The sequence below is a fragment of the Dipteris shenzhenensis genome, chromosome 33, assembly GCF_047967505.1.
Source record: "Dipteris shenzhenensis isolate YYH24624 ecotype China chromosome 33, Dip_SZ_1.0, whole genome shotgun sequence".
Classification (NCBI taxonomy): domain Eukaryota; kingdom Viridiplantae; phylum Streptophyta; class Polypodiopsida; order Gleicheniales; family Dipteridaceae; genus Dipteris; species Dipteris shenzhenensis.
In genome coordinates, this window is record NC_141628.1 from 26,279,851 (window position 1) to 26,306,071 (window position 26,221).

General features: G+C 43.9%; 1 protein-coding gene across 4 annotated transcripts in view; it reads left to right on the plus strand.

The window, feature by feature from the left end:
- LOC147879891 (sulfhydryl oxidase 2-like) overlaps positions 1–25,834 on the plus strand; it is a 52,145-nt gene extending 26,311 nt beyond the window's left edge. For 2 of the 4 annotated variants that reach the window (XM_087371736.1, XM_087371733.1), the window contains exons 9-14: positions 17,332–17,372; positions 23,717–23,863; positions 23,964–24,027; positions 24,138–24,532; positions 25,248–25,324; positions 25,530–25,834. In XM_087371736.1, coding sequence (XP_087227862.1) covers positions 17,332–17,372; positions 23,717–23,863; positions 23,964–24,027; positions 24,138–24,532; positions 25,248–25,305 — 705 coding nt within the window. In that variant the 3' untranslated portion in view covers positions 25,306–25,324; positions 25,530–25,834. Of the gene's footprint in view, positions 1–17,331; positions 17,373–23,716; positions 23,864–23,963; positions 24,028–24,137; positions 24,533–24,647; positions 25,125–25,247; positions 25,325–25,529 lie in introns of those variants that run through there. The other 2 variants (XM_087371735.1, XM_087371734.1) reach the window with 2 other exon arrangements.
- The last annotated feature ends 387 nt before the right edge of the window (positions 25,835–26,221 follow it).

The window sequence follows — 26,221 nt, forward strand, 5'->3', positions numbered from 1 at the left end:
CACACATTGGGGGTTGAGCTACAGCAAATGAAGAGCATGCAAATAACATTAGATGGAGCAACAAAGACACGGAAGAGCTCAAAGCAGAAAATGCAGCTCTTAAGAAAGAGATGGCTGCCATGCAGGCTACCATGAATGGTAAACATGCTGAGTTCACACAACAGCTCACTAAGGGAAAATAAGAGATGCTTGAGTGGACAGAAGTGGTTAAGAAAGGATCAGCAGCTCCTCAAAAGAGTTCATCTCTGAGACGTTAGAGGAAGAGAAGAGGAAGCAATGAATGTCCTAGTTAGAGGCTTAACAGTGGGAGATACCCCAATGGCAGATGCTCAAGTTTTATTCACCAAGATGGGGGTCAACTGTACGTGAGGCAACTTGGAGGGTAGGGAAGACGGAGATACCGACAAGACCCTTAGTGCTGAAACTCCGGACTGTGGTAGATAGGTCTACCCTCATGAGCACGAGAGCATCTTTGAAGGGGACCAAAATCTTTATGACCCCACTCTTCTACAGTAGGAACACAGAAGGGGGGGGATGACACGAGTAATGGTAGCAAGGGAAGCAAGGAAATGAGCTTCTTACAGGGATGGCAAAGTGATTATCTGAGAAAGAGCAGACAAGGGGGAGAAGGGAGAAGGGGAGAAGGAAGACGGGGAATTGTGACGGTGTTGGGTCCATGAGGGGGGTGCACATATTAAGTTGAGTATAGCTGTATGGAATTGTAACAGTACCCTTTGGACTGACCAGGGTGGTTTCTTGGAGACATATACAGATAGAGACATCATCTTCTACATTGAGACACATGAGAGCCCAGAGAGAGGGCTTCCCATAGTGACGGGATACACCTGGGAGTCAACTCATAGGAGAGAGTTGGGGAGAGAGAGTGGGGTACGAGGCTCTAGAGGTGTGGCTATCCTTTTCAAGACACACTTGAGACCACTCATAAAGAGAGGAGCATGCACTTCGTATGTGGATACGAGTCCAATTGCTAGATGCCCGACGGATCTTCATTGCGGTGTGCTACCTCCTCCCAGACACGTCATCATATGCTCAACATGTCACTACAAAGGAACACAGCCCATTTGAGACATTTGAGACGGTACATGATGACATCACAGAATTCTCTAGACAGGGAGACATCCTCCTTGTGGGGGATTTCAATGCAAGGACATGAGATAGGCGAGTGTGCCTACTAGACTTCACATATGAGAGAGATCCTCATATGGTTCCGGAGCTAAATGCAGCAGAGCTCCAGATCCTAAAACCTACAGATGCCTCACATGTGACAACATATGGACGACACTTTCTTGAGATGGGAGCAGTTCATGACATCATCATCTAAAATGGCCTTCAGAGATGGCCATCATCTGGGGGGCTCACTTGCTTTCCACATGTGAGGCTGGCCCTGGAGTCATCCAGACGACTAGCAACACATGGTATGCATGTATATCCACATTGCTTGTCAGGCACGGTATCCAGATGGACAGACTTCCCTTCTGTCAGTACAGCATGGATGCGCCTCCTGAGTCGAGCCCACGAGATGAGATCAACCGTATCATACGGTTAGATCTCCTCCAGCTTCATACATCTCGGACTTGGGGGGGTTGGGGATAGAATCTCCCCACCAAGATCCAATTCTATCGTGACTTCCTGAGAGTATCGGAGGATGGATTCATAATCAAACGCCAGTATCTCGAGGACAGAGGAGTCTCACATGCATTAAACATTGCCATTGGAAAGATGCGGGTTTCATCCTATCAGCTGAAGATTGAGGTGGAGAGAGCCGTAGGTATACCCAGAGAGCAGCGGATATGCATGCTATGTACGCTGGGGGGCGGTTGAGACAGAGGAGCATTTTCTTTGTGCTTGCCTAGCCTACTATGAGATCTGGGGACGTTACCACTGTTTCTACTTGGAGGACTTGGGTTTGGTCCACTATCATGATTGATCCATTTCCATGACCAGGTTTGCATTGGGTTCTATTTGATGGAGATGCGTTGGCACAGAGAGACACTACTGCGACGGATCAGAGAGCAGTAGGAGGCGGCTAGACCACAGGACATAAAGGCGTCACATGCTTTTATACATTTGAGTCAGCTCCAGGACAGATCGGGTAGAGGAGGAGGAGCAAGTTGATATGAGGGCAGCCTGGATCAGCAGAGAGAGTTGACACGGTGCTGCCGAGAGAGGGACACAAAGACCACGCGCGACATTGAGAGTGCCTAGAGCACATTCTATTGAGGTATGACTTATCACAGTTTTCCTTAGGGGGGACCAACAGAGACGAGGGGTCACTCTGGACAGATCCCAAAGAGTTCAAGATCGAGGAGATCATGTCCCCCGTCATAGTGCGAGACAACTCCACAGATGCAGATATGAGAAATCTTCACAGCTCACCAGAGAGCCATCACTTTGCCGGGCTTCGGTTTCCGAGTCCCAGCTCTGAGATTGACTTGATTCAGTTTGTACTTGATTGATTATGATTTTGCTAGCATAGATTCGTACTCAACAAGGGCCCTAGCACGCCCTTTGCTCCAGCCTATTGAGGCTTGTATGAGTCTTCTTTTTTGTGCACTTTATCCCATAGGCCCGTGAGGCCTCTCGTTGATATGAATACATCTCTCTCTCTCTCTCTCTCTCTCTCTCTCTCTCTCTCTCGTCCAAGACAAAAGTCGTGGTGATTGGGACTCGCAATAAATAGATTGATGTCACAGTCAAAGGGGAACCTTTGAAATTAGTTAGCTCATATGATAAATAGGGCTGGAATTTACAAACAACTACAAGTGGAATGCATGTGTACAAATAAGAATCGTGGGGGTTTGAAATCTTTGTACAGCTTCCCAAACAAGTGCTTTGTACAACTTTGTACAGCTTCCTAAACAGGTGCAAGAAAGCACACCTATGGAATTGGGAAACGAGAGTTTTTATATACTATATGCTTGTACAACAGTGATCCTCTATGATGTTCTTAATGAAGGCCAAGGTAATCCATGACCAGCTCTGGCAATGGGTGTTGCCTTATCCTCTACTCAATTGAATGCACTTATTCTCATGAAGCTTCCACAAAAGTATGATCTGTTTTCTTGAGCGTTGTGGTGCCAGGTCACGACAAACTAGTTGGATTTTGATGACCTCTGCTCCCTTCATTTGGAGGAGTCGTCTGTTCTGCTCTACTATCAAAGAGTAAGCCGAAGGTGTCTCATGGTGGTGATTAGACACTTTTGACTGTGCAGAAGAAAGGTCAAAGCTGACGCTATACCTGCGGGAAGAGAGATCACCTGGCAAAGGATAGTCGGTCTAAGGACAAGGGTAAATCTAAAGACAAGGGCACAACTTCTTTAAAATAGGAAGACTCATTTTTTCACCAGTATGGTGATTCGAGGGCTGATCTTACTCAGGAAAATCATACCATACTCACTTTCTAGCAGTAAGCTATATCAATCCCCCCACGTGCCCCAACGAGAGATGGCTTGTGGGTGGGAGAGTGGGCTGATTACAGCTCCTATAAAACTGAAATCGGTAGGTAAGGTAAGCTTGAGACAGCTATGAAATAGATGTGTTCAAAGTTTATTGCTTGGTGTAGCAGAGACTATGGTCAGGATGTGTTTTGAGTTCATTGTTCAAGGTTCTTGGACGTGATGTATTCACCAAGGAATATTGGGCGTGGTTTTTGTTCTATAGGACATCATTCTTTACTTGGAATTCACTGCACATTGGTATGTGAAATGCAAGCAAAGTAGATGTCTTTGTTGTTTGTGGTGGCATTGTGTTTCAAGGATTTAGGTTGGCATCTCTCTGTGAGGTATTCCAGTATTCATTGTGCTGGAAGGTCCATGGTTGCATCTTCTTCAGACTTTTGCATACTACGAGCAATTTAGAGCATCTCATGTATGGAGAGTGAGGGCTTCTATGTGGGTGTGCTGGCCTAGAGAGAGGTATAGCCAAATAGTTCTTTCTTAGTGAGTTAGCAGGCCTGGTAGAGACTACTTAGGGCCTAGTATACGCCACAATATGGGTCGGAGACCAGGTCAGATAATGGCCTGATTAAGGCTAACCTAGGACCCGGCAGGTCCATTGACCAGACCAAGTCGGGTCAACCCGACCAAATTTGGTCGGTTTTAAGTCGGCTAGGTCACAGATTGGTCGTTGGGTTTGCTTGCTGGGTTACTTGTTACGCTCAAGTTGAGGCAACATGACCTCGGAAGTGTCAGTCGACATTTTCCTTTAAAGGATCAATGCTTGTATTATATTTGTTTGGGCTTCAGGTAAATGATAAAAAAGGAATCAAGGTCAAGGTCCTTGGTGAGGGTGACATGGCACAAGACTAGGTGGATCCAAGGCTAAGGGATCTAAATGCATTAAATGTGCCAAGGGGCAAATGATTTCAATGATATCCCAAGAGAGGGGTAAATGATGCATTGAGGACAGGCCCTCAATTGTAGACATGTGGCATATTAGATCCATCTAGGGAATTGGGGCTTGGTGGGTTTTGCAAGCAGGAGCTATTCACGTGTGAGATTTTTTTCGTGAGAGCTTGCGAACACTGAGAAAAGGCTGGGAGGATAATTTGTGTGCCTGTACCGTGATTCATCATAGACTTGGGCGTAATGGAACAGGTTATTGAAAAGGGAACGTAATATTACCCCTATAAATAGGGTTCCCTTGCCACTCTTTACGTGTTCCTTTCCTTCCATTCTCTCACTGGATCTCGGTGCTGTCATTAAAGCTATCTTGCCTCAGCCCCCCCCCCCCCCCCCCCTCTCTCTCTTTCTCTCTCTCTCTCTCTCGCTAGCCCCCCCCTTCGTACATGCCGCCGTAACCCCTCCATACAACCCGTTGTACAGTTTCGTAACCCCTCCGTACAGATCGCCGTACAGCTCGTCATACACTTTCTGTCTGTACAGTCCCGAAACCCCCCGTACAACTCGTCGTCCAGCCCCGTACAGTTTTTCGTACCCTCTCCGTACATCCTATACCAGCCCATCGTACCAGCCCGTATGAAACCGGCCTTCAATTTCCTAAAGAGCAGTAGACTATAACTTGCATTGCATTTTCATTACTCACAGCCACATTGCATCATTTCCAACCACTTAACTTTAAACAATACCACTTAGAAACAACTGGAGAAATAACTGGATGGAGGCTAGAGTGTCCCTGCTCAATAAAATCAACTACAAGACACCACACTGGCCCCAAACACTTGGCGCCCCTTCCGGTATTTCTTTATTTCTTTAGGAATGAATTTGGTATAGAGTGCCCCTGCGCAATATAATCAAGTACAAGACACCACACTGGCCCCAAACACTTGGCGCCCCTTCCGGTATTTCTTTATTTCTTTAGGAATGAATTTGGTACATACAACAAGGGCTCTCCCTTGTGCTCTGCCCCACGGGCAATTCCACTGTCCAAGCCAAACCTTGGCTAAAAACTGCATTCCATCCTAGTGCACACACTAGCACCCAAATGCCAAGGCAAAGCTAAGGCATTCACCATTTGTCCATGACCAACTGTAGAAATATCCAAGCATTCCACAAAGACTGTAACCAACTATCAATGACCAGGCATCCAGACACTTCCCAAAAATCTCCAAATGCAATCACATGAAAAGGATAGTGACAAGAGAACTCAAACCAGCTTCAACTGACTTCAATCCAGCTCCGAAACACCTCCAGAAGCAACACATCCAGCGGTGAGGCTAGCAGGAGTAACAGGCAGCTAGGAGAGGGGAAGGAAGAGAGAGATTACAAGCTGGAATCAGAGAGAGAGAAAGAGCAGGAGGATCACGGGCAGGAAAGAGAAGCTGAGCAGGCCGTACAGCAAGGGAAAAAGACCGCACAACAGTGAACAAGCGTCCGTACAGCAGCCTTTGGAATCCGTGCAGCAGCAGCAGCATTAATGACGTCCGTACATCCAGCAAATAAATGCCCGTACAGCCAGCAAAATCACTCGTACTAGCAGGAAAATCACCTGTACAGTCCGCCTTGGATCCCGTACAACAGCACGTGAAAAGTCCGTACAATCAGCCCAGAAAAACGTGCATCTGTCCGTACAGCCAGCAGATTAACATCCGTACAACCTGCCTTGGGAGTCGTGAAGCAGCCCGTACAGTAGCGATGGAAACTCCGTACAATCAGCCTTGGGATTTGTGCAACTTGAAAGATCCCGTACAGCATGCATTGAAAGGCCGTACAATCCGTGCGAGGCCTTTGATGAAGCACGTGCAGTCCGTACAGCTGCCTCGAAATGTGTGCATGCCAGAAAATGCAAGGAGTCAAGCCCTCCTTGGACTTCGTACGGCGTGCCCTCTTCACCTTGGGATGCGTGAAAGAAGAGAGAGCGAAACAACCTCCAAAATCCCGCTTTTTGCTTTGGAAGGGGAGGAAGAGGGTTGGTGTGCATGAGGGGCTGCCACGTGGCCCCCTCATTAATGCTCTAACCCTTGCAAACCAATGAAACATTGGTTTGCCCCTCACATTAAAATCCTAACCCTTCTAACCAATGAAACATTGGTTTCCTTGGGCCTAATTTTAAGACCCCTCTAAACCTTGCCTTGCCCCTAGCAAGTAGGCCTAGTGTGTGCACCTAGGGACTTCTGGGAAGTGTCGCTTCCCCTGGGCTAACCCCCTAAGCCAAAGTTAGTCACGGTTCATAACTTCACGTCCCCGTGACATACCCTCCTCTTGAAATAGCAAACTATCAAGTTTGCTGCTATAAACATAAACCACCAGCAATGATGATATTGTCTAGGAGAGCACGCGTGTCCATCCATATATCAATGCATCATCCGTGTGGAGTGACTAGTACACTCATCATAGAAGTCCCGTAGCAGATGTATTGTCAGCAAACAATACCTCGGGTGAGACATATAGTGTCACCAAGCGACTTCTAGATATCGTGAGCCTGTCTGTTGACAAGGGTGTGGAGGAACTACCCCCCTCTTGAGCATCATGCAATGCTCCAGACCTATGCTCTGCTGAGCCTGAAGGAGCTACAACCAAAGTCAACTCAAAGCACAACAACTGAGTGGACTACACCACTCTGAGTGAAATTTGCTAGTTCACTCGCCTCCAATAACTTGAACCACACACACATTACAATAATGGATCCTAGGAACATAGATCCCGGTACTCGAAATCCTTTCAGACTTGCATCAGCGCAAGCTGGATTGGTTCAGCTGATCTATGCTAGACTTGGATCCTTGTCTCATGGTTCAAATAAAAAACCAACTAGCATGTACTAAATGGATTTACTGCTCGAGCCATGCTGGGCAACAAGAGCATCCAAAACAGGCATGTGATACATGGATGTGCTGCTCTAGCCATGCCGGGCAACAAGAGCAATCCAACATTAACAAGGACTACTTATTCTGTAATTTACCATTCAGCCTAGAAGAGGAGACTCTCCATCTTCTGACTGGTACAAAAATCAACAAAACTAGCAGGGAAGAACCATCCTGCAAATTACCATGCAAAGCTAGCAGGGAATAAACATCCTGCAAATAACAAAGCAGCCTAGAAAGAGGAGACTCTGAAACCGGCCTCTAATCACTCAGAGGGCAGTGGAACTAAACCTTTAATCACTTCAGCACTTATTTACAGCTCACAAAGCATATATCACAACCATTAACCATTGCATGATCACCATTTGGCATTTACCCATTTGTTCACAAACAAAACCACTGAAAAAGGGATGGAGGCTAGAATGCCCCTGCTCAATAGACATAGACAAGTGCACCCGATTGGCCCCAAACACCGTGGCGCCCCTTTCGGTATTTCTTTATATTTCACAGTGAAATGATTACAAGTTGCATTTGGGAGACCTTCCCTGCAACTGAGCACGCAGCCCCAATTCACTAAGCCTTCGCAAGGCTTTCAAGCATAGAACACCATCACATAAGTGCATTTAACCCATAGGCTCAACCCAAAGGCATTCTCTTTTCCGAGTGCAATTCCATTGGCTGTCCAGATGCAATCACACTGCACCCCAGCTGCACTCTCTTTGAGTGGTTTCCAGATGGCAATCACAAAGCTTTTCAAAGCTCCAAAATGAAATCAGCAAAGTACCCAACCAAAGAATGACTCATGTAGCACTGCCTGGGCACCAAGCCCTGAAAACTCGAACCAAGTCCTCAATCGCCAAGAGGACATAGTAGCCAATGCCCAATTGCATTCTCAGTCAAAGAGGAGTGCAAAGGCATGAAGAAAGAGCATTTACAAGAGCCGACCAGCAAGAATTCCACTGAAAAATGTGAAAAGAAGCACTTCTGTCGCGAAGAAGTGGGAGTTCTTGGGCTCAAAAGAAGCGTGCTTCAGAGAGGAATGCATTGAGAAGGTTTTGGAGAAGTTTCATCGCCGGAAAGTCCTCCAAAACTGAGAAAAACCAGTCAACCAGCGCGTCGGACCACTCGAAATTCAACAGAAAGCTGTAGCTTTGCAAGAGGAGAGGCCCAGGAGGCGGTAGAAGAAAAAAGGTCCAAAAAAAGCCACTTTTGCAAATTCGACCAGCAAAAGAAGTGCTCAGCTCTGCCCGTTCTACCAAACGCACGGAGGGAAAAGCATATCACTACGAAGGGGAGGCAGAGGGGAAGCCATCGGGCCAAACGGAAGTCAAGGAATCCAAACGGGTGAGGAGTTATGAAGAAAAACGGAATTCAGCTGAAGGAGGCTGAAAAACCAGTCCAAAATCTCAACAAAGGGAGAAGATGAGAGAGAAAACCACACATGTGAAGTTTAGAAGGCCCAGGAAGGTCCAGGAATGGCAAAGGAGCATGTAGAAGGCACTAGAGCCACCTGGAACTCTAGGGGGGCCACTGAAGGTACATGGCCCTCTAGGGGGCCCATTAAAAATGCCACATCATCATTTCCCAACAACCACTCTTTTAATTCCTTGGAATGCCTTTGGGCCTAGGGATTAATTACGCTTATGTGCTAGGCACCATGCCGCGTTTAATTACACATTATTAAGCCCACGCTTGGACTTTTAAAACCAAGTTGTCACGGTCTTGTAGTACATTAAAGTACTTAGAATTTCACGCCCCCGTGACATACCCCTCTCTTGAAACAGCAAACCACAGTTTGCTGCCCCAAAACACAGGAGCGAGCATGAAATATAGCATAAAAGAGTATACAAGAAAGCCGCAGCTATAGTATACAGAGATAGTGAAAATATGGCTAGGAGAGGCATGCATCCATCCATATATACTGCTCAAAATCTATGTGATCCTCGGCGATCAATAGTCAAGATGCATCAATATCATGAAGTCTCACAGCAGAAATACTGTCAGCTCAGTATCTTGGATGAAACATACAGTGTCATCAAGCAACCTCATGAAATCACAGTGAGCCCGTCTGTACTGAGGGAGTGGAGGTGCTACCCCCCTCTCGAACATCAGGTAATGCTCCAGACGCTCGCTCTGCTGAACTACCTGTAGGAGCCCGAACCGCAGTCGGCTCTAATTGGAAAGCATCAAGGTAAAGCTGCAATATCCCAGGTGAATCTGCCAGTTCACCTTCCTCCATCCATTTCGCATCAAGTGATGGGTAATTTTGAAATTTTACCAAGTAGCGACGGATAACTTTACCCTTGAGCTTTCTATCTCTGTGTGCCAGAATCTGCTCTGGGACCAAAAGTTCATCCTGTTCTTCCACTTCAGGCTGCACCTCATCAGGTACATCCTCAGGAATATCTCCATGATATTGCTTTAATAAGCTCACATGAAAGGCATTATGTATCTTCCAATGCGGAGGCAACTTCAGCTTGTAAGCTACCTCGTTTATCTTTTCAGAAACCTGGAAAGGACCATAGTAACACATGTTCAGCTTTGTGTACAACCTTTCCTTGCCTTTCTTATTTTTCAGCCTTGCCTTCTGAAAACGCAGCAAAACCCAATCACCTTCTGTGAATACCAATTCCCTGCGGTGCTTATCTGCTGCTCTTTTCTGCTTGTCTTGACTTCTTTGCAAGGCATATTTGATCTTCTTGTAAGCCTCTTCAAGGCTTTCCACAAAACGATCAGCTTCGAAGATTTTCTCTTTTGTATGCAAAATGGGAGGTATCTTCCTGGCACCTTCCACTATTTCAAAAGGTGCTTTACCCGTGGATGTGTGCACCGTATTATTGTAAGCATATTCCAGCAAAGGCAAATAATTTCCCATTTGCTTTTGTGGTCTGAGACATAGCATTTAAACATATCCAAGATGGTAGAGTTTTCCTGCTCCGATTGTCCATCAGACTGAGGGTGAAAAGATGACGAAAAATTCAGCGTAGTGCCCATATTTTCAAACAGTCCTCTCCAAAAGAGGCTGGTCATCCTCGGATCTCTATCACTGATTATGGATTCAGGCATCCCATGATACTTGAAGACATGCTGCAAAAACAATTTGGCCATTTGATCTGCTGTAATTTTCTTTCTTACTGGCACAAAGTGGGCTTGTTTGCTAAACCTGCAAATTATTGTCCACAATCCATCATGTCCAGTAGGAGTACGTGGAAGATCAAACACAAAATCCATAGCTATGCTTTGCCATGGTCTATCCGGAATTGGCAAAGGGTGTAACAACCCAGGTGCCTTCTGCCTGTCAAACTTTACTTTCTGACAAACCATGCATGTTCTCACATATTCTTCCACATCTTTCCTCAAAGATGGCCAATAAAAGTATTGCTCCACTGCTGTAATTGTTGCTGTAATTCCCCTATGTCCTGCATATGGAGGAGCATGACTTTCCATTATGACTTTCTGTCGCATCTGATCAGTGATACAGAGTCGTCCATGCATCAAAATGAAACCCTCTTTCAACATATAGTGATCATGCCTTTGACCATCAGAAAGCTATTCATAAATAGTTGAAAAATCAGCATCATTAACATACTGATCTTTCATCACATCTAACACATTGTTGTAAGCAATGCTCACTGCTGAAACACTGGGTTTCTTGGAGACTGCTTCAGGCTGTGGTTTCCTGGAAAGTGCATCAGCCACGACATTTTTGTTACCCGGCACATGTACAATTTGAAAATGAAACATTGAGAGGAAGTTAGCCCATCTCATGTGCTTTTCAGATAATTTTCTCTGCGTGAGAAAATATCTAAGTGACTGATGATGTGTTTGCACATAAAAATCAGCTCCAAGAAGGTAATGTTTCCATGTGGTCAAAGCATGTATCACTGCTAACATTTCCTTCTCGTATGTCTGCAAGTACAATTCAGCATCTTTGAGAACTCTACTCTCATATGCAACCTCTCTGCCATCCTGCATCAAAGTGCCTCCTATGCTGTTCCCACATGCATCACAAGTTACAGTGAAGGGTTTTGCAAGATCTGGCAAGATAATAACGGGTTCAGAACACAATTTTTGCTTCAGCTCTTCAAAAGCTGCATTTTCCTTTGGTCCCCACCGAAACGGTACAGCTTTCTTTTGTAAAGCATGCAAGGGAGAAGCAATTTCTGCAAAGTACTTTATAAACCTCCGATAGTATGAACACAACCCAAGAAAGCTTCTGACTTCATGCAGATTTTTCAAAATTGGCCAACTCCTTATGGCCTCAACTTTTGCAGGATCCATCTTGACTCCATCCTTTGACACTATATGACCGAGAAAATGAATCTCATGCATAAAGAACTCACTTTTCTTGGTGTTTATTAATAGCTTGTGTCTTTTCAACTCTTGAAACACAATAGTGAGGTGTTTCCTGTGCTCCTGCTCATTTTTAGAGAACACAATGATGTCATCGAAGAAAGTGCCCACAAACTTTCTGTGTGCTCTAAAAATTCTGTCCATCATTCTATTGAAAGTGGCAGGTGCATTACTCAAACCAAAAGGCATCACAAGGAACTCATATAAGCCAAATGAAGTGCGGAAGGCAGTCTTGTAGACATCTTCAGGCCGTATCCTTATCTGATGGTATCCACTTTTAAGGTCAATACGACTGAACATTGAGGAACCTTCCAACCGATCCAATATATCATCAATACGTGGAATTGGAAAACGGTTCTTAATTGTGACTTTATTCAAAGCCCTATAATCAATACACATTCTCCAACTGCCATCCTTCTTTTGCACAAGCAACACAGGGGAACAGTAAGGAGAATTACTTGGCTGTATTAATTCCTTTTCCAAGAGTTCCTTCACTTGTGACATTATCTTCCTGTTGTGCCTTACTGACACGATAAGGAGGTATATTAGGCGGTGAGCTTCCTGGAATTATATCAATTTGATGATCCTCGGGCCTCTTGGGAGGTAATTCTTGAGGAAGTGCATATGAGAAACAATCCTGAAAATCTGAAATAAAAGCAGCCCTTTCTCTATCTAAAGCAGAAAGAGTAGAGCCTTCCTGAACTGGTTGGCTGTCCTCTTTGACAAAAATCAAGTACGCTGAAATATGACGCTTTATTACATTGGAAATACAAGAAGCTGAAACTACAGGGATGGACTCCCCTTTCAACTTTACATCAAGTACATGATTTTTGCCTCTATGAGTTAAAGAAATCTTCTTGTTTCTCATCTGCACATCAGCCCCCACCCTGTACATCCAAGGCATCCCAAGCAAAGCATCACACTCTGGCAAAGGCATAATGTAGAAGTCCTCTGCATCCTGATATCCCTGGATATGCATCCTCAACTTGCCAATGATAGGAGTGACAGGTGTGTTGAGTTCAGGGTTGGCCATATCACACATGCCGGATGGCCCCATTTCCTCAGGCTCGATGCCAAGCCTTCCTGCCATATCAGGAGTTATGAAATTTGCCTTTGCCCCAGAATCAAAGAAAAACAAACAATTCTGATTTCTGATTTTTCCCCATGCTTTGCACATCTCAGTCTTTTTCATTTCCTCTTCATCATGTGCATGTGGCAAACTCCCAATCACATCTGGAAGAAGTCCTACAGAAGGTTTAGGCTTTTTGCCCTTCCGATCAGCCTGTTTATCACCATTCTTATCATCATCTGACCTGTCTCTTTTCTTGAATGGGCAATCATAAGAGCGGTGTCCCTCTCCTTTGCATATAAAACATTTGTTTTGCTCCATGAGTGACTTTTTCTCTTCATCAGATAACTTGGTACGGGGCTGTTTATTAGGATGTCCACGCCTTTGACCAGCTTTGAATTGGGCTTTTCCTCCCTTTTGAAACGGTCGTTTGCCATAATTTTTATTTTCCCTTATCCTGGTGTTTGGCAGCCCGTTTGTTGTCTTCTTTCTTGCTGTCCATAAAGCCCAAATTCTTCTCCTGCATCCATGCATATGCTGTCCTTGCATTCTCAATTAATTGAGTCATAGAACCCACCTTGGTTTTGATGCAATAATCACGATGCCAGCAGCCTAGAACCAAATCTCCAATTGCCGTCTCTCTTCCAGACGTCATGGATGCCTGGTCATAGATGCCTAGGGCTTCGAATCTTATGGGATTGTGCCACGCTTCACTAGTCTTTTCACCCTTTCACCAACCCTAGTGCTCTTCATCACCTCTTGGAGGTTTACCACACCACACAAATAGTAAAGCTAACAGCCATTACCTATTTGTCTTCGAATAGTGCAGTCCATTATCATGACTTATGTGCAAATTTCACTTGCCACTTATCCCTTGGTCTTTTTCAGATATTAAGAAATTTGTATCCAGAGCTATGGAATGCCTTTGGCACACTAAAACTGATCATAAGGTGCTTTGGCTTCTCAATTACAATAAATGCATGGGGGCTTGATTATTTTAAACATTCACACTCATGTGATAGGTCGCAAGGCCACACTTTTACTTACATTTTTGGGGCAGTGTCAATCATGGACACTCATGCTTTTGTGTGTGATTGCCTCACTTTGTAGTAATGCCTTTGGCCATTTGATTCCAGCTCTATCAGATATTATTTTGGGCATCTATATGGTCGAGAGCCTTGGGCCATTCGATTCCAGCTCTATCAGATATTTTTTTGGGCAACTATATGGTCGTATTCCTGGCTGTCCTTTTTCCACTCTTTTGCTCCATGATTGGCAGCACCTTCTAGCACATTTACATTGGTCCGGCCCTCCTTCAGATCTTGAAATACCCTCTGCTTATAGAGCATTCACTAGAGCAGTATTTTTGCTCCCTGTTAGGTCTATTTTCTGCATCGTTTGGGTATTTCCACGGTGGCTGATGCGGTGGATGGTCGGGGTCTCACACTTTCTTTTCCATAGGCTTAGGAGACAATTTTGTTTGAGTTTGCGTCACAGCCCTATTTGGCGTATTCTCACTACCATGCTGCATCCCTTTAAACTTGTTTCCCATCTTTTTACTACTATTTCTCTGATGGATTGGAAATTTCAATAGAGCATCGTAGTCCCAGTGTCACAAGAAACGTTCCTAGATTTTGCCAAGCGAAATGCGTAGAAATGGGTTTAAAATTTGTATTTTTTATAAATTGTATAGCAAACATAAATAATTATCTCTAGATTCTCTCTCTCTCTCTCTCTCTCTCTCTCTTTGTGAAAAGAGCTCTTAGATGCACACATACACACTGAGCACTCTCAAAAGAGTCAAAAACAGTATTCGTCTGGCACCAGGGCTTTTCGCCCAATGCATTGGCGTTTCGCCCGTTTTGGTAAAACGTTTCGCCTAGAAACGTTTCTACACGTTTCGCCTGGGTGAAACGTGTTTCCTGGTTACAGGTTATCTTCTTCTGCCAAGAAATCTTATCATCTTCTTCTCCCACAACTGTGATTCAAGAGCTTGGGATTCATATTTGGCATGTTGACAAACCTCTTGCTTGGTGGAAGGTTATTGTCGCGAGGGCGTGAGTTTGGATGCTCACATTTGGCCTCGACCGCGGTAATCGAATGGCGAGATCGTAGGATGTGGGTGTGCAAGTTCCCCCTAGGCAATTGTGCCTTGGGGGCAATCGAAAGGTCTAGGGCCAAAAGGGGCCCAAAAACCTTAGGCCTTGGTCATTGGTTGGCTTCAAATAGGCCCCACTAGAGGGGGCCTAGGGGCAAATGAAGCCCTTGGGGGGCAACCCAAGGTAGGGGCTGCCACGTGGCAAGCCCATGCAGGCCCTCTTTGGAAAGGAAGGCTTGAGAAGATCTCAGGAGGAAAAACGGCGACGGGCGCATGTAAGGCTGGGGGGAGAGCAAAAGGAAGGAGGAGGATCGGGGGCTCGGGAGCACTCAGGCATGGAGAAACACTGCACCGGGGGGTGTATGCTAATGGTTGTATGGAAGATGCCTAAGGGTAGCCTTGCATCGGGTGACGTGCATGGGTTGAGGGCTGGAAAGAGCCGTACGGGCTTTGTACGGGCTGCAAAGGAGCTTTGTACAGGCTGATGCAGGGGATTGTGTACGGGAGGAGCAATTGAATGCCAGCTAATGCTGCTGATACGGCGATGTACAGACAGGCATTAAATTCTACGTACGGGCTGGTACAGAATCTCAAGCGTGGGCTTGTACGGGCTGCAAGTACGAGCTTGTATGGGCCTTAATTGCTGATTGGTACGGGCTGGTAGTATGGTGCCTTGATTGCAGGCTGTACGGGCACGTACGGGTCATTAAAGATGTCTTCTACGAGCTGTACGGAGGATGGTCGTCATTAAATGCAGGCTGTACGGACTACTGTGCATGGTTGTATGGGGTGTAAGTACTTGCTGTCGTACGTATGATTGTACGGCTGCTTGTACGGTGAACGTACCTGTAGGTTTACAGATGATTGTACCCGCTAATTCTTCTTTTGGACAGCTTGTGGGCACTAGGGTCATAGGCTGGCCGTTGCCTCAAGTTGTGTACTCATGGTTGGGCAGTGTTAAATGCTAACTACCTGGGAGTGAGCAAAGCAATGATTACAGAAGAATGCACACAGAGGTTATGCTTGGGGGTCTTGCTGGCCATTGAGTAGTGGGCTGTGTTTTTCAAGAGACTTGCTTGGCAGGGTGAACACAATGTATGCTTGCAGATATTGTTTGTACTTCTGAGTACCGGGGCAGCTCAGTTTATGCTTTCACCCATTGTTTGGGTATCCTAGTGGATGAGTGAGCACTCGTGATTGAATGGGGAGCTTGTGGCCTTGCTTGGGGTTGTAAATAAAGACTCCCATGTTAAATGCGGGTGTTTGCACTGAGTATGGATGCCTATGGTCACATGGGTGTGTAAGCAGAGCCGTGCAGGCTAATGTGTCATGATACTGATGCCTCTGAGTCAGGGAAGAGCATTGAATGCACGTGAGTTGGAACTCATTGTGTAATCTCTTTGTGGCACTCTTCAATTAATAAAGAAATACCGAAAGGGGCGCCAAGGCTTTGGGGCTAGTTTGTGTCTTTGTGTTTGAGCAAGAGCGCTCTAGCTCCCCTTTCTGTCTGTGGAGTGCTTGCTGAGTATTTTCTTGTGAAGGCTTTTGTTTGGTTAGTGTTCTACCACCCTCTTGTTAGCCTTGAGGCTGGTTTCAGTTATTCTTTGTCGTATTTGGAATATCAAGGTCCCTCTCAAACATAGGCTTTTCCTATGGTGTTTTTTGGTTGGCACACTAGTGATGGTGGTTGCTAGGCGTATAGCTTCCTTGGCTTGCCCATCTTGTTTACATCTCAGGGAGATAGTCCTGCATCTGCTTTGGACTTGACCAGGTGGTTTTTTGTTGTTTGGGAAAAATGCCTCTACACCAAACTATGTTCAGTTCTTCAGTTGGTGTCATTATGGGGCTTTGTGGTCTTTATATCCTGACCGTAGCATTCAGTCGTATGCGCACTCCTCTATGGATGTTTATCGTTTCTTCAACTCCTCCTTGCATCGCTCCCTTCAGAATGCACACTTCCTGGGACTTCTTCCCTCCGGCCCAGTTAGAAGTGTTTTTCCAATGTTTTTAGTTTTTGAGAAGTAGCTGCTTCTTACTGGAGCAGCTTTGAATGTACATTTTTTCTTGATGAGATACCGACTTTTAGAAAAAGATGTGTGTGTGTGTGTACACACATATGAACTTACATGTAGACATATGCTTGCATTGTGCGCGTGTGGGTGCGTGTGACATATACATATGTACAATTGAATCTTCTTTTGTGGTAAAGTTGCAAAAATGTTTAAATATATACAGATTCCTTAAGGGCTATAACATCTGATTATTTTGTGGGATTTTGCCTCTCTTGTAAGTTTGTCTTTCTTGGCACAGTGTGTTTTTTCTAGTTCTTAGTTTCAAGATTTCTTTATGGGGCACAAGGCACATAGTTTTAAATGAAGTTTGGTTTACAAAGAATCCTGCAGGAAGTCTATTGGAGATAGTTGTAGGTTGAACCGCTTACAAATGTAACTTATATTTCCATTATTCATGGATGTGGTGCAACCCAACGAATGTTTTCACACTTGTTGTTAACATGATTGTTGAATCATGCAGATGTTCTGTCGCGGTAGTCAAAATGATACACGAGGATACAGGTACTTTCTGAACATTGTGTCATGTTGTGTTTTTTTTCTCTTCATCCCGAGGTTTTTTCTTTAACTGGTATCAATTGCTTTTTCACACTCATGTCAAACCTCTGAGCCTTTGAGCCTGCAGATAGTCATCGTGGAGCATGATCTCATCAGCATTCAGGATTTCTCACTCATACTTCTTTCAGAGTGAAGGCTCAGGCCACTATAATAATGTCTCCGTCCATGAGGAGTCCTGTATTAAACCTTAAATGATACTTTGATCAAGGCACTCGCTCCTAGCTCTTACCTGAACTCACTACAAAAGTAGTGAACTACGAGAGCTTAGAACCAATCCCCATGCATTTCATGTTAAGTTCAGCATGTTCCAAACATTGGCTACAACTGCACGTGCTTGAATCCTGCACACAATAATGATTCACAAAACTCATGCACTCCGATCAGTAATGCAAATTTATTATTCTTCTTAACTGTGAATGCAAGACTGATCTAACGTCAGTTGTTATAATCAGTTCAATGAAGTTTTGCCATGCTTGTACAAAAGAGGAGAGACTCTTAAGTGTACCAACTGTAAATAATTGGAGCAAAGTGCAGAAATCTGCTAATAGCCATGCTCACTGAGTGTAGCCCAATGAAGCTGGGTTAACGTTAAGCCTTGGAAGACCTAAGGCCCCTACTTGATTGTAATTGAGGGTGGACATTGAATGACTTGACAGAGCAGAAGTTTTAGATCGTAGTGGTCTCTACAGCATAAATGTTTTTGGATGGATCACAAAAGACCTAGATGCATGTTGCGGAATCCTGAGATGATTTTGGAAACTAGTGGCAAGTTGGTCGACCAATTAAGGAGTTGAGCCCACTCACTGCTACGGCGTAAAATGAACCATCTCCTGAATTTACCTTTAATATAGGGTTGAATTGATTCTGAACTGCCTTTGTCCTATCTAGATAATACACTCTTCTCAATAACTCTGCAAGTAAGGGCCTGTGAGGATTGACTAGCTGGACTGACTTCTGTTGTTAGCCAATGTAAAAAGAGCATCCTCCTAATGAAAAATGCATCTTGAGCCTGTAGAAATGATCCGGCCAAGCTTACCTTTTGTGTGTCAATGCTCCGGACCTACCGTTAACTTTATTTGATTTGATACAGAGCATCTGAATCATACTAAAATTTGATGTATACCTAAAAAATACCAAGTGGATCCCACACTGTATGGGAAGGCTACAAACCTCCACCACATAGTGAGTAGTAGTGGCACCCACATATGTTAGACAATGGAGGTCTGATTTGACCCTTACTGCCCCCCCTGCTTACCTCGGGGGGTTTGAGCATGTTAAACATTCTGAGGGGCACTACCGTATTCAACTCTTCCCGCTCAAGGGTTGTTATTTGGAATCCTATTCATTCTGGGATGTCAATGTTTGCCAAAATGTGCATCTGATTCTAAGAGAACTCTAGCTTGGGGAGAGGGGCATACCAAAATTCATCTGCCTCCTTCCCTCTCCTTCTCTCTCACAAGTTTGGAACAGTTTCAGGGATGCGAATTTGTCGGTTGTGTCAGATTCTCTGGCAAATAGGTGTCGTGACAGTGGGTGGGCCTTTGTACGTAGGTCCAGTTGCACAATTTTCTCCTCATGTTGTAAATAGATGTTGTCCGTGTGCCAATCATGTACGAGTCCAGACATTCGCAGGAAGGGCCTGCCTAAGATGGCTTCATATCCGGGCTGCAGGGTGAAGTCCATGACTACAAATTGAACGGGGTACGTGAAGCTGAACACTTTAATGTTAATACCTGTGAGAACTCCCAGGGGTTCAGGAGTTCCGCCGTCGGCTAGCTTTACTACCAAATGGGTTTGCTTGAGGGAAGGTTTTCCCCACCTCTCCCAACATTCTTTGGTGTAGACACTCACACCCGCTCCCCCTTTCAGAATGGCGTCAACCTTTTGGTTCTGTTAGGTTATGGGGATAGCTGCATTAGTGTCATCACCTTCGAAGTATTGGCCTAACTTATTGATGGGAACCTTAGGTATGTTCCGGCTCTCCTCCTGTGGTTGGTTGTCTTCGGGGTTGGTAGGACCTTGGGCCAGGAATTGCCCGTTCATCGAGTTTAGGAGGTCTCGCCATAGGGTAGGATTCCCTCTTAAGAAGGATGCGATTGGCATTTTGACCTTTGTGGAGAGGAAGGCCACTAACCCGGCAATATCATGTGGTTCCTAAGAGGTCTCCCTCCCCACCGATGGTGGATCCTCGAAGCCATAGAGGTCTCCTTCCTCTCTTAGGTTTTGCAGCACTGGGTCTTCTTAAAACATCCGTTGCATCAAGTCCAGGACGTTTGAGTTATCGGGGCTGGGAGGTTCCTCTTCTTCCACTCTCTGGGGCACCCTAAGTGCCTTTTCCCCCCTATGAGTGGTCAGGTGGTCCGAGTGGATGGTATCCGACCCTTTGTTGACCTTGAGTCTATGCTCAAATTTCTCTTGGCATTCCCATACCAAGTTCTGAGCGTCTATTAAGCGTTGCTTTTCTAAGGGTGGGTCTGGATATGTTACCTTATAAGAAGGTGGAGATGTGAGGCCTTGGGCCTGCACTGGCTTGTTTAAAAGGGATCTTTGCAGTTTTTCTGTGATCGTCTTGGACCTACACTGCTGTGGATTGAGCTGCCCCACTGCAGAAAATTCCAGCTGACATCAATGTTAGAGAAAAAAATGTTAAAGTCCCAAGTGGTTGAAGCTGAAGCCTAGGCCCAGAAATTGGTAAATTTGGCTTGAACCTGACTGAAGCAGCAAAGAGGGTAGGTTTATAGAAGGGGAGAAGATACCTACAAGGAGGAGGAAGGGAGGGGGGGGGGGGCGAAAGAAAGAAAGAAAGAAAGAGAGAGTATTAAAGTCTATGAAGGTCCAAAGGGTCTATGGGACTGAGAAAACCAGATACAATGAGAAAAAACCTGAATGGGTGGGGCCACCAAGCGGGCATCCACACCAAGACAAATACTAATATCTGAAACCCATGGAAATAAAGATAGATATATAACGTGGTATCACTGTGCTGGTGTAACACGCATCGTACACAGATTTCACGAGAATTCTTGGAACACACATACCTGCAGCAAAGATTAAACTATGCACAACACTAGGGGTTACAGCATCTTACAAATTTCATGGAAATTCTTGGAACACACATACCTGCAGCAATGATTACATGCTGCATAACACTAGGGTCCTGAAATAAGGGCTGGTCCCCCCTGAAGGATCTTTATTGCAACAAGGATTCAAAATCTGAGTACAAGAGAGCACGAAGATGGAGTTAGAGACATGGGTTAGGCAGGCCCCTGTGAGGGCGCGTGGTTGTTTTTAAAAAAAAGCCTACTGGCCAAACATAAATAACTGAGTGCTTTTGATAGCACTTACTGTCTTTAGCAATACTCAAAAGCTGAGTATCTTTCCTAAAAGCTGGGCGCCTTACCTTAATTTGCTGCCTTTTCCTGAAAGCTAGGTTGCAGAAGAGAGCATAAAAATTCTAATGATAGAGCAAAATTTTATGCCAAACAAAAGTGTTCACCTCAAGTTCTCTCAGAGGACTACAAAAGATTCTCAGGTGATGAGAACTGGCAAGGTTTAGAAAATATTTCCTCGCCTTTTTGGTCTATATTTGATTGTTTAAAAATCAATGATGTGGCTTATAAGTTGCAGCTACTTGATGACATTTGGCTACATCCAATCTTTCATGTTAGCAGAGGAGTAGACTGTTGGAGATAGTTGTTGACTGCTGGTATTGCGATAATTCTTTCTATCTTAAATGGTGTGTTGCCCTATCAGCTAGATTTAGATGCTCATTTGGGAGAGACTAAAATGAAATCGTTTAGACTTCACAAGCAGTTGTAGCTTGAATGAAGAGATTTGGACTACTTTTTGATTAGCCTTCTCCTTTAGTGCTGGCCTTCGTCATGGCTGAGTTTGCCCTTCACCTCCGGAGTGCCAACAAAAACTCAGTACGAAGACTTAGTATAAATGGATGCTCAAGTATGTGTGGGTGTGTGGATTTGTATGTGTGAGAGCATATTTTATACTATGGTCTACACCCACTGTTGGGCGTTGATGACGTCAGTGGGGATGTCATAGTAGCTAGTCCCTGCTATGCGTGGAGTTTATGATTTTCAATCTTGTGAGTGACTATCGTGAGATTGAAACTGCACTATGTTGTGTTTTTAGAGGATAAGTTTGGGAATGCTCTTGGATTCATCTAGGTATATAGACTTTAGGATTTGTCCAGTTATGCGTCCCATGAATGAAATCTTCTAGAATAGGAACGTGATTGTTCAAAGCTCAAGGTCAAGTGGAGGGATTGCTCTGAAGAGGATAGCACTTGGAGAGTCTATATTCTCTTTGAAGGCAATTCCCAGATTTCATCTCCAAGACCTTCTTTGAGTGTGTCCCCGGGGGGAGGGGGGGAGGGAGAATGTTATGTCCATGTATGGACACAATGTGGCTAGTGTTATGGAGATCATGCTGTGAGGAAGTAGGTTTTGCAAATCTCTGTCAGTCTTGGGGGTTCCTAATGTAAATTATCAACTTAAAATAAAAGCCATGTGAGAATATATGAACCTAAGCACCAATTATACTAGGAGATTAGTCTCATAATTGGACTACTACCTACAAAAGGTTCGCTGTAGTTCCACTGAGCTTCAACAATAGTTTTGACACGTTCCATAGAAGAAAAGCTGTCTGGAATCTGTCACTTATTTATTGATGGCATATCCAAATTTTGTTCTTCCTTTTCTTTGAAGTGTGACAGTTAGTTGTCTTAAAGAGAACTACGATGTTCCTCAAGATTACTTGCGTAAGCAGTTTAAAAGAAGATTTCTTTGTCGCTCGTTCAATATAAGGCATTATAGTAGGCACTGATATAGAGGATGAACCAAATATTTGCTACATCAAGGGTTTTTTGGAGGCAGAAATTGAAAGAGAATAATCATTGTCTCTACACTTGCATTCAGCAAACACCAGCTAGAGAGGAATATGAAGACCAATTGCTACATCTTCTCAAAGCCAAACATTATTAGTTTGGAAGGCATTTATACAAGTTTATTGCTTACTATCCCTTTTTAACAAGGCTGATGCAGGACACTAGATTTTGTTTAAACCCTAAATCAATGAGGGTCACACATCTACCTTAGAATACAGAATATCAATTAAGAAGACCACTAACTCCTCTACAAAGAAACCTCTGCAAGGGAATATTTCACAATCTGCTCATTAAAAATAAATAAATCACAATCTCACTAATGTAATAGTATGCAATGGCATCTCACGTGAACCATTTTTTATTTGAACTACAATAACACAGAATTGAACTTTACTGGCATCTACCTAAAGAAACATGGAAAATAGCATTCACATCACAATCATAGGTGTCCATGAGCATAGGGTTTATAAAAATCAGCGAGGAGCAAATTTTATGGTATACAATATAAATCTCGCCCCTCACATGTGGATTTTGATGGTTATAACTTGTAGCCATTATTTGGCAGAAGAAGACTCTATCTAGAACAAGAGTGAAAACCATTTTTGGCCCCTCTAATGTTGTAATCATCTGTCTTACTGGATAGCTATAGTTCGAGATATTCGAGTGTGGCCAAAAGTTTCTTCTACATCAGCACATTTTGTCAGCATGAAGCAGCTTACACATGGTTCTAAAGTTGAATGAATTGATTTGAAAAGAGAATAACAGTCCATTGGCAATTACACCACTATCAGAGCAAAGTTGAAGAGGAGGATATCTACTGCCGGGTGGTATTCCTATTTGGAGTGGTTTTGTTCCACTTTTTGGGATGTGGTCTCCCAAATTCAGCCATATGCCATGCAAATGCTGTCCCTCTTCTGTATCTGCTGCCTTTCATTGACGGGTTCAACAGATCATGGTCTCTAATAATAAACTAAAGTGCCTGCTTATTCAGTGATTTTGACAAATCTAATGGATAATTTTTATGTGAATATTGGTTTCTACAGCTCTCTGTTGCTGAGAAAAAGAGACCTTTCCTAAAAGGATTTAAACACATAAATCTTTCTTATGGATAAAGTGATAGATTTTCTAAAGAAATTGGTATTAATATTTGCTCAAAAGCAGTGGTTTTTGCTGCTGTGCTCTTCCCAAGGTAGAGTCCAAGAAACAAATGTTTTTTATGAACTAGTTATATTTTCTTCCAAAGAAAAAATTCTTGACAGGAAGCATTCCATAATGACGGGACAAAAGATATACTTGGACTACATTTTCTTGATAGATTTAGAGCTTAAAAAGCATACAATACCTGCCTGGTGATAATGAAGGGTCACATGAAGGTTTATGTGCATTGCAGTTGTGGTCTTTGGCTTCTATTCCATGCACTCTCCGTACGAGTGGAGGATGAGTTGGCATCAGCCACAGTCAAGACGATATGCAGCTTTGTTTCCAAATTTTTTAACTGTAAGGAATGTCGGCAGCATTTCCTTGGATTTTGTTCAAGGTACTTCACACCAGCCCAATATGCATGGAAGTTTTTTGCATCATATCATATAATGTTGCTGCGTTGATTATTCATTAACTGTCTTCTTGTATATATGAAGTGCCAAGGAAAAGGTTTCATCCCGACGTGAACTGGTGTTATGGTTATGGGGTGCTCACAATGAGGTATTTTCTGTCTGGCAGATATGCACATATGTCTGTACACACTGTTTTAAATATGCCAAACAGGTTTACAAATATAAGCTTGGGTGTGACTAGAAACCTGCTTGACTCAGGTGAATGACAGGGTTGGGAAGGACGAAACCACCTTGGGTACTGGTGATCCAAAGTTCCGTAAGATCACTTGGCCTTCAGCAAATCTGTGCAAGTCATGTTGGACATCTCATGATGCCAAACAAGGGGGAGTAGATGACACTTTGCACGGCCAATCGCTCTTACCCTCTGAAGTTTACAATTTCCTTTTAAAATTCTATGGGCATGCTCTTACATCTACAAATAATACCAACTCACAAATGTTGGCTAGCAGAAAGCAAGTTGCACCTTCTGAGACACAAGAATCTACAGGAACTGTTGTTACTGTCCCAATTGGTGCTGCTGTAGCTATAGCTTTTACCAGCTGTGGTTTTGGAGCTGTAGCCTGTATTTGGCGAACACGGCAAAAGAGGAGAAAGTAAGCTTTTGTTCTAATGCTGTAGATACACTTTTTAATTATATGAAGTTTGTTACATATCAATATTGGATAATGGCACCAGTTATTATAGCTCTACTAACAACTTCAGTGGCAGGCAGATACGGAGGCGTGTTTAACAAGTCCTGAATTCTGACTATTCTTCATACTCATCGGGCATTGACAATGATGCAGATTGCCAAATCATGACGATTTTTAATAATCAGTATTCACATGAGCGAATTGCTGTAACAAGAGATATGGCCATTTGTGCTTGCATTGTGTAATAGAGAGAATAGAACTGTAGCGCTACCATAATTTCAAGTTCAATCTGATACCAGGGCTTCTGAACCCTATGGCAATTGAAACCAACATCAAATTTACTGTTTCTGAACGTTTTAGATGAGGAAGCTTATCAACCTCCCCTTTGGGGTATAAAACTTGCTATTGCAAATAGACATTACCGGTTCGTACGAAGTCCACTTTATGGATATTAGTAAAGACAACTATGAAACACTTAGCTAGATGACAATGATTGCTTGTGTGTTGCTTGGATTGGTGGAGTGGAATGTCGAGTGAGTTATTTCCCCGATGAACTTGAAGGCTGCAATACTGCTCTCTAATAGTGAACAAAGTTCCGAGTTTACAGAAAATTATTTTGCATGCAGACTCCAAGGCATCTATTGTAGCTGACATATCCGAATTGCTTGCCTACTAGGTGGATCCAAAAATCAGGGAGTGGATTTTTTGATGCCACATCGTTTTACTTTGCTTGATGCATTGCAAGCTTAGCAGGTCATTTTCCTTTGTCCATCGTTTTACTCCAAGGCATCTATTGTAGCTGACATATCCGAATTGCTTGCCTACTCGGTGGATCCAAAAATCAGGGAGTGGATTTTTTGATGCCACATCGTTTTAGTTTGCCTGATGCATTGCAAGCTTAGCAGGTCATTTACCTTTGTCCATCCTTGACCAGATACAATGTTTGGTGATCACCCAGGGTTGGAGCCCAATAAAGGTTGAGTGAAGGGGATCGTGGTTTTCTGCCCAGAAGACAGACTATCAGGAGGTTGGAGCACTCAGTCTCGAGATGAGGTTTGACATGGCTGTAGCAGTCTATGGTTAGGTCTCTCCCTAAGGCATGAAGAGCTATAGGGTTGTAGTGCTGCGTGCGTGCTACTATACGTACTCCAAATAGATAAAGGAATCAGAAGGCTTTAGGCTAGACAAAATTGGAATTTATGACAACAATAAGCTTTTCAACCTCGTTTGCAAAAAGCAAGAGGCTTTTATGTTTTTGGGCTGTAACCTTTAAATAGCACACTGATGTTTTTTTTCTTAAATCATGCAAAACCATTGCAAGTCAACCTCAAAATAGTGGCAGGTATCAAAAAAATGTTGACATCATGTTAATCTATCTGTCACTGCTTTCTTTCTTACCAAGAAGATTTTCAGCTTTACTGAGGTTGATTTTTTTAAATGAAGCAAACCTGCAAGCCATTGCAAGTTGAGGTCAACACAGTGGCAGATATTACAGAAATATTGACATCACGTTAATTTCTTTGTCACTGCTTGCTTTCCCCACCAAGTAGGTTCTCATCTTTAAGACTCAGTTGGGAGAACAGGCTTCTATTTACAGTTGTTGCACTGTAAAATCAGATGGTGTGGAGGTTCTGACAAACCTCTGAAACC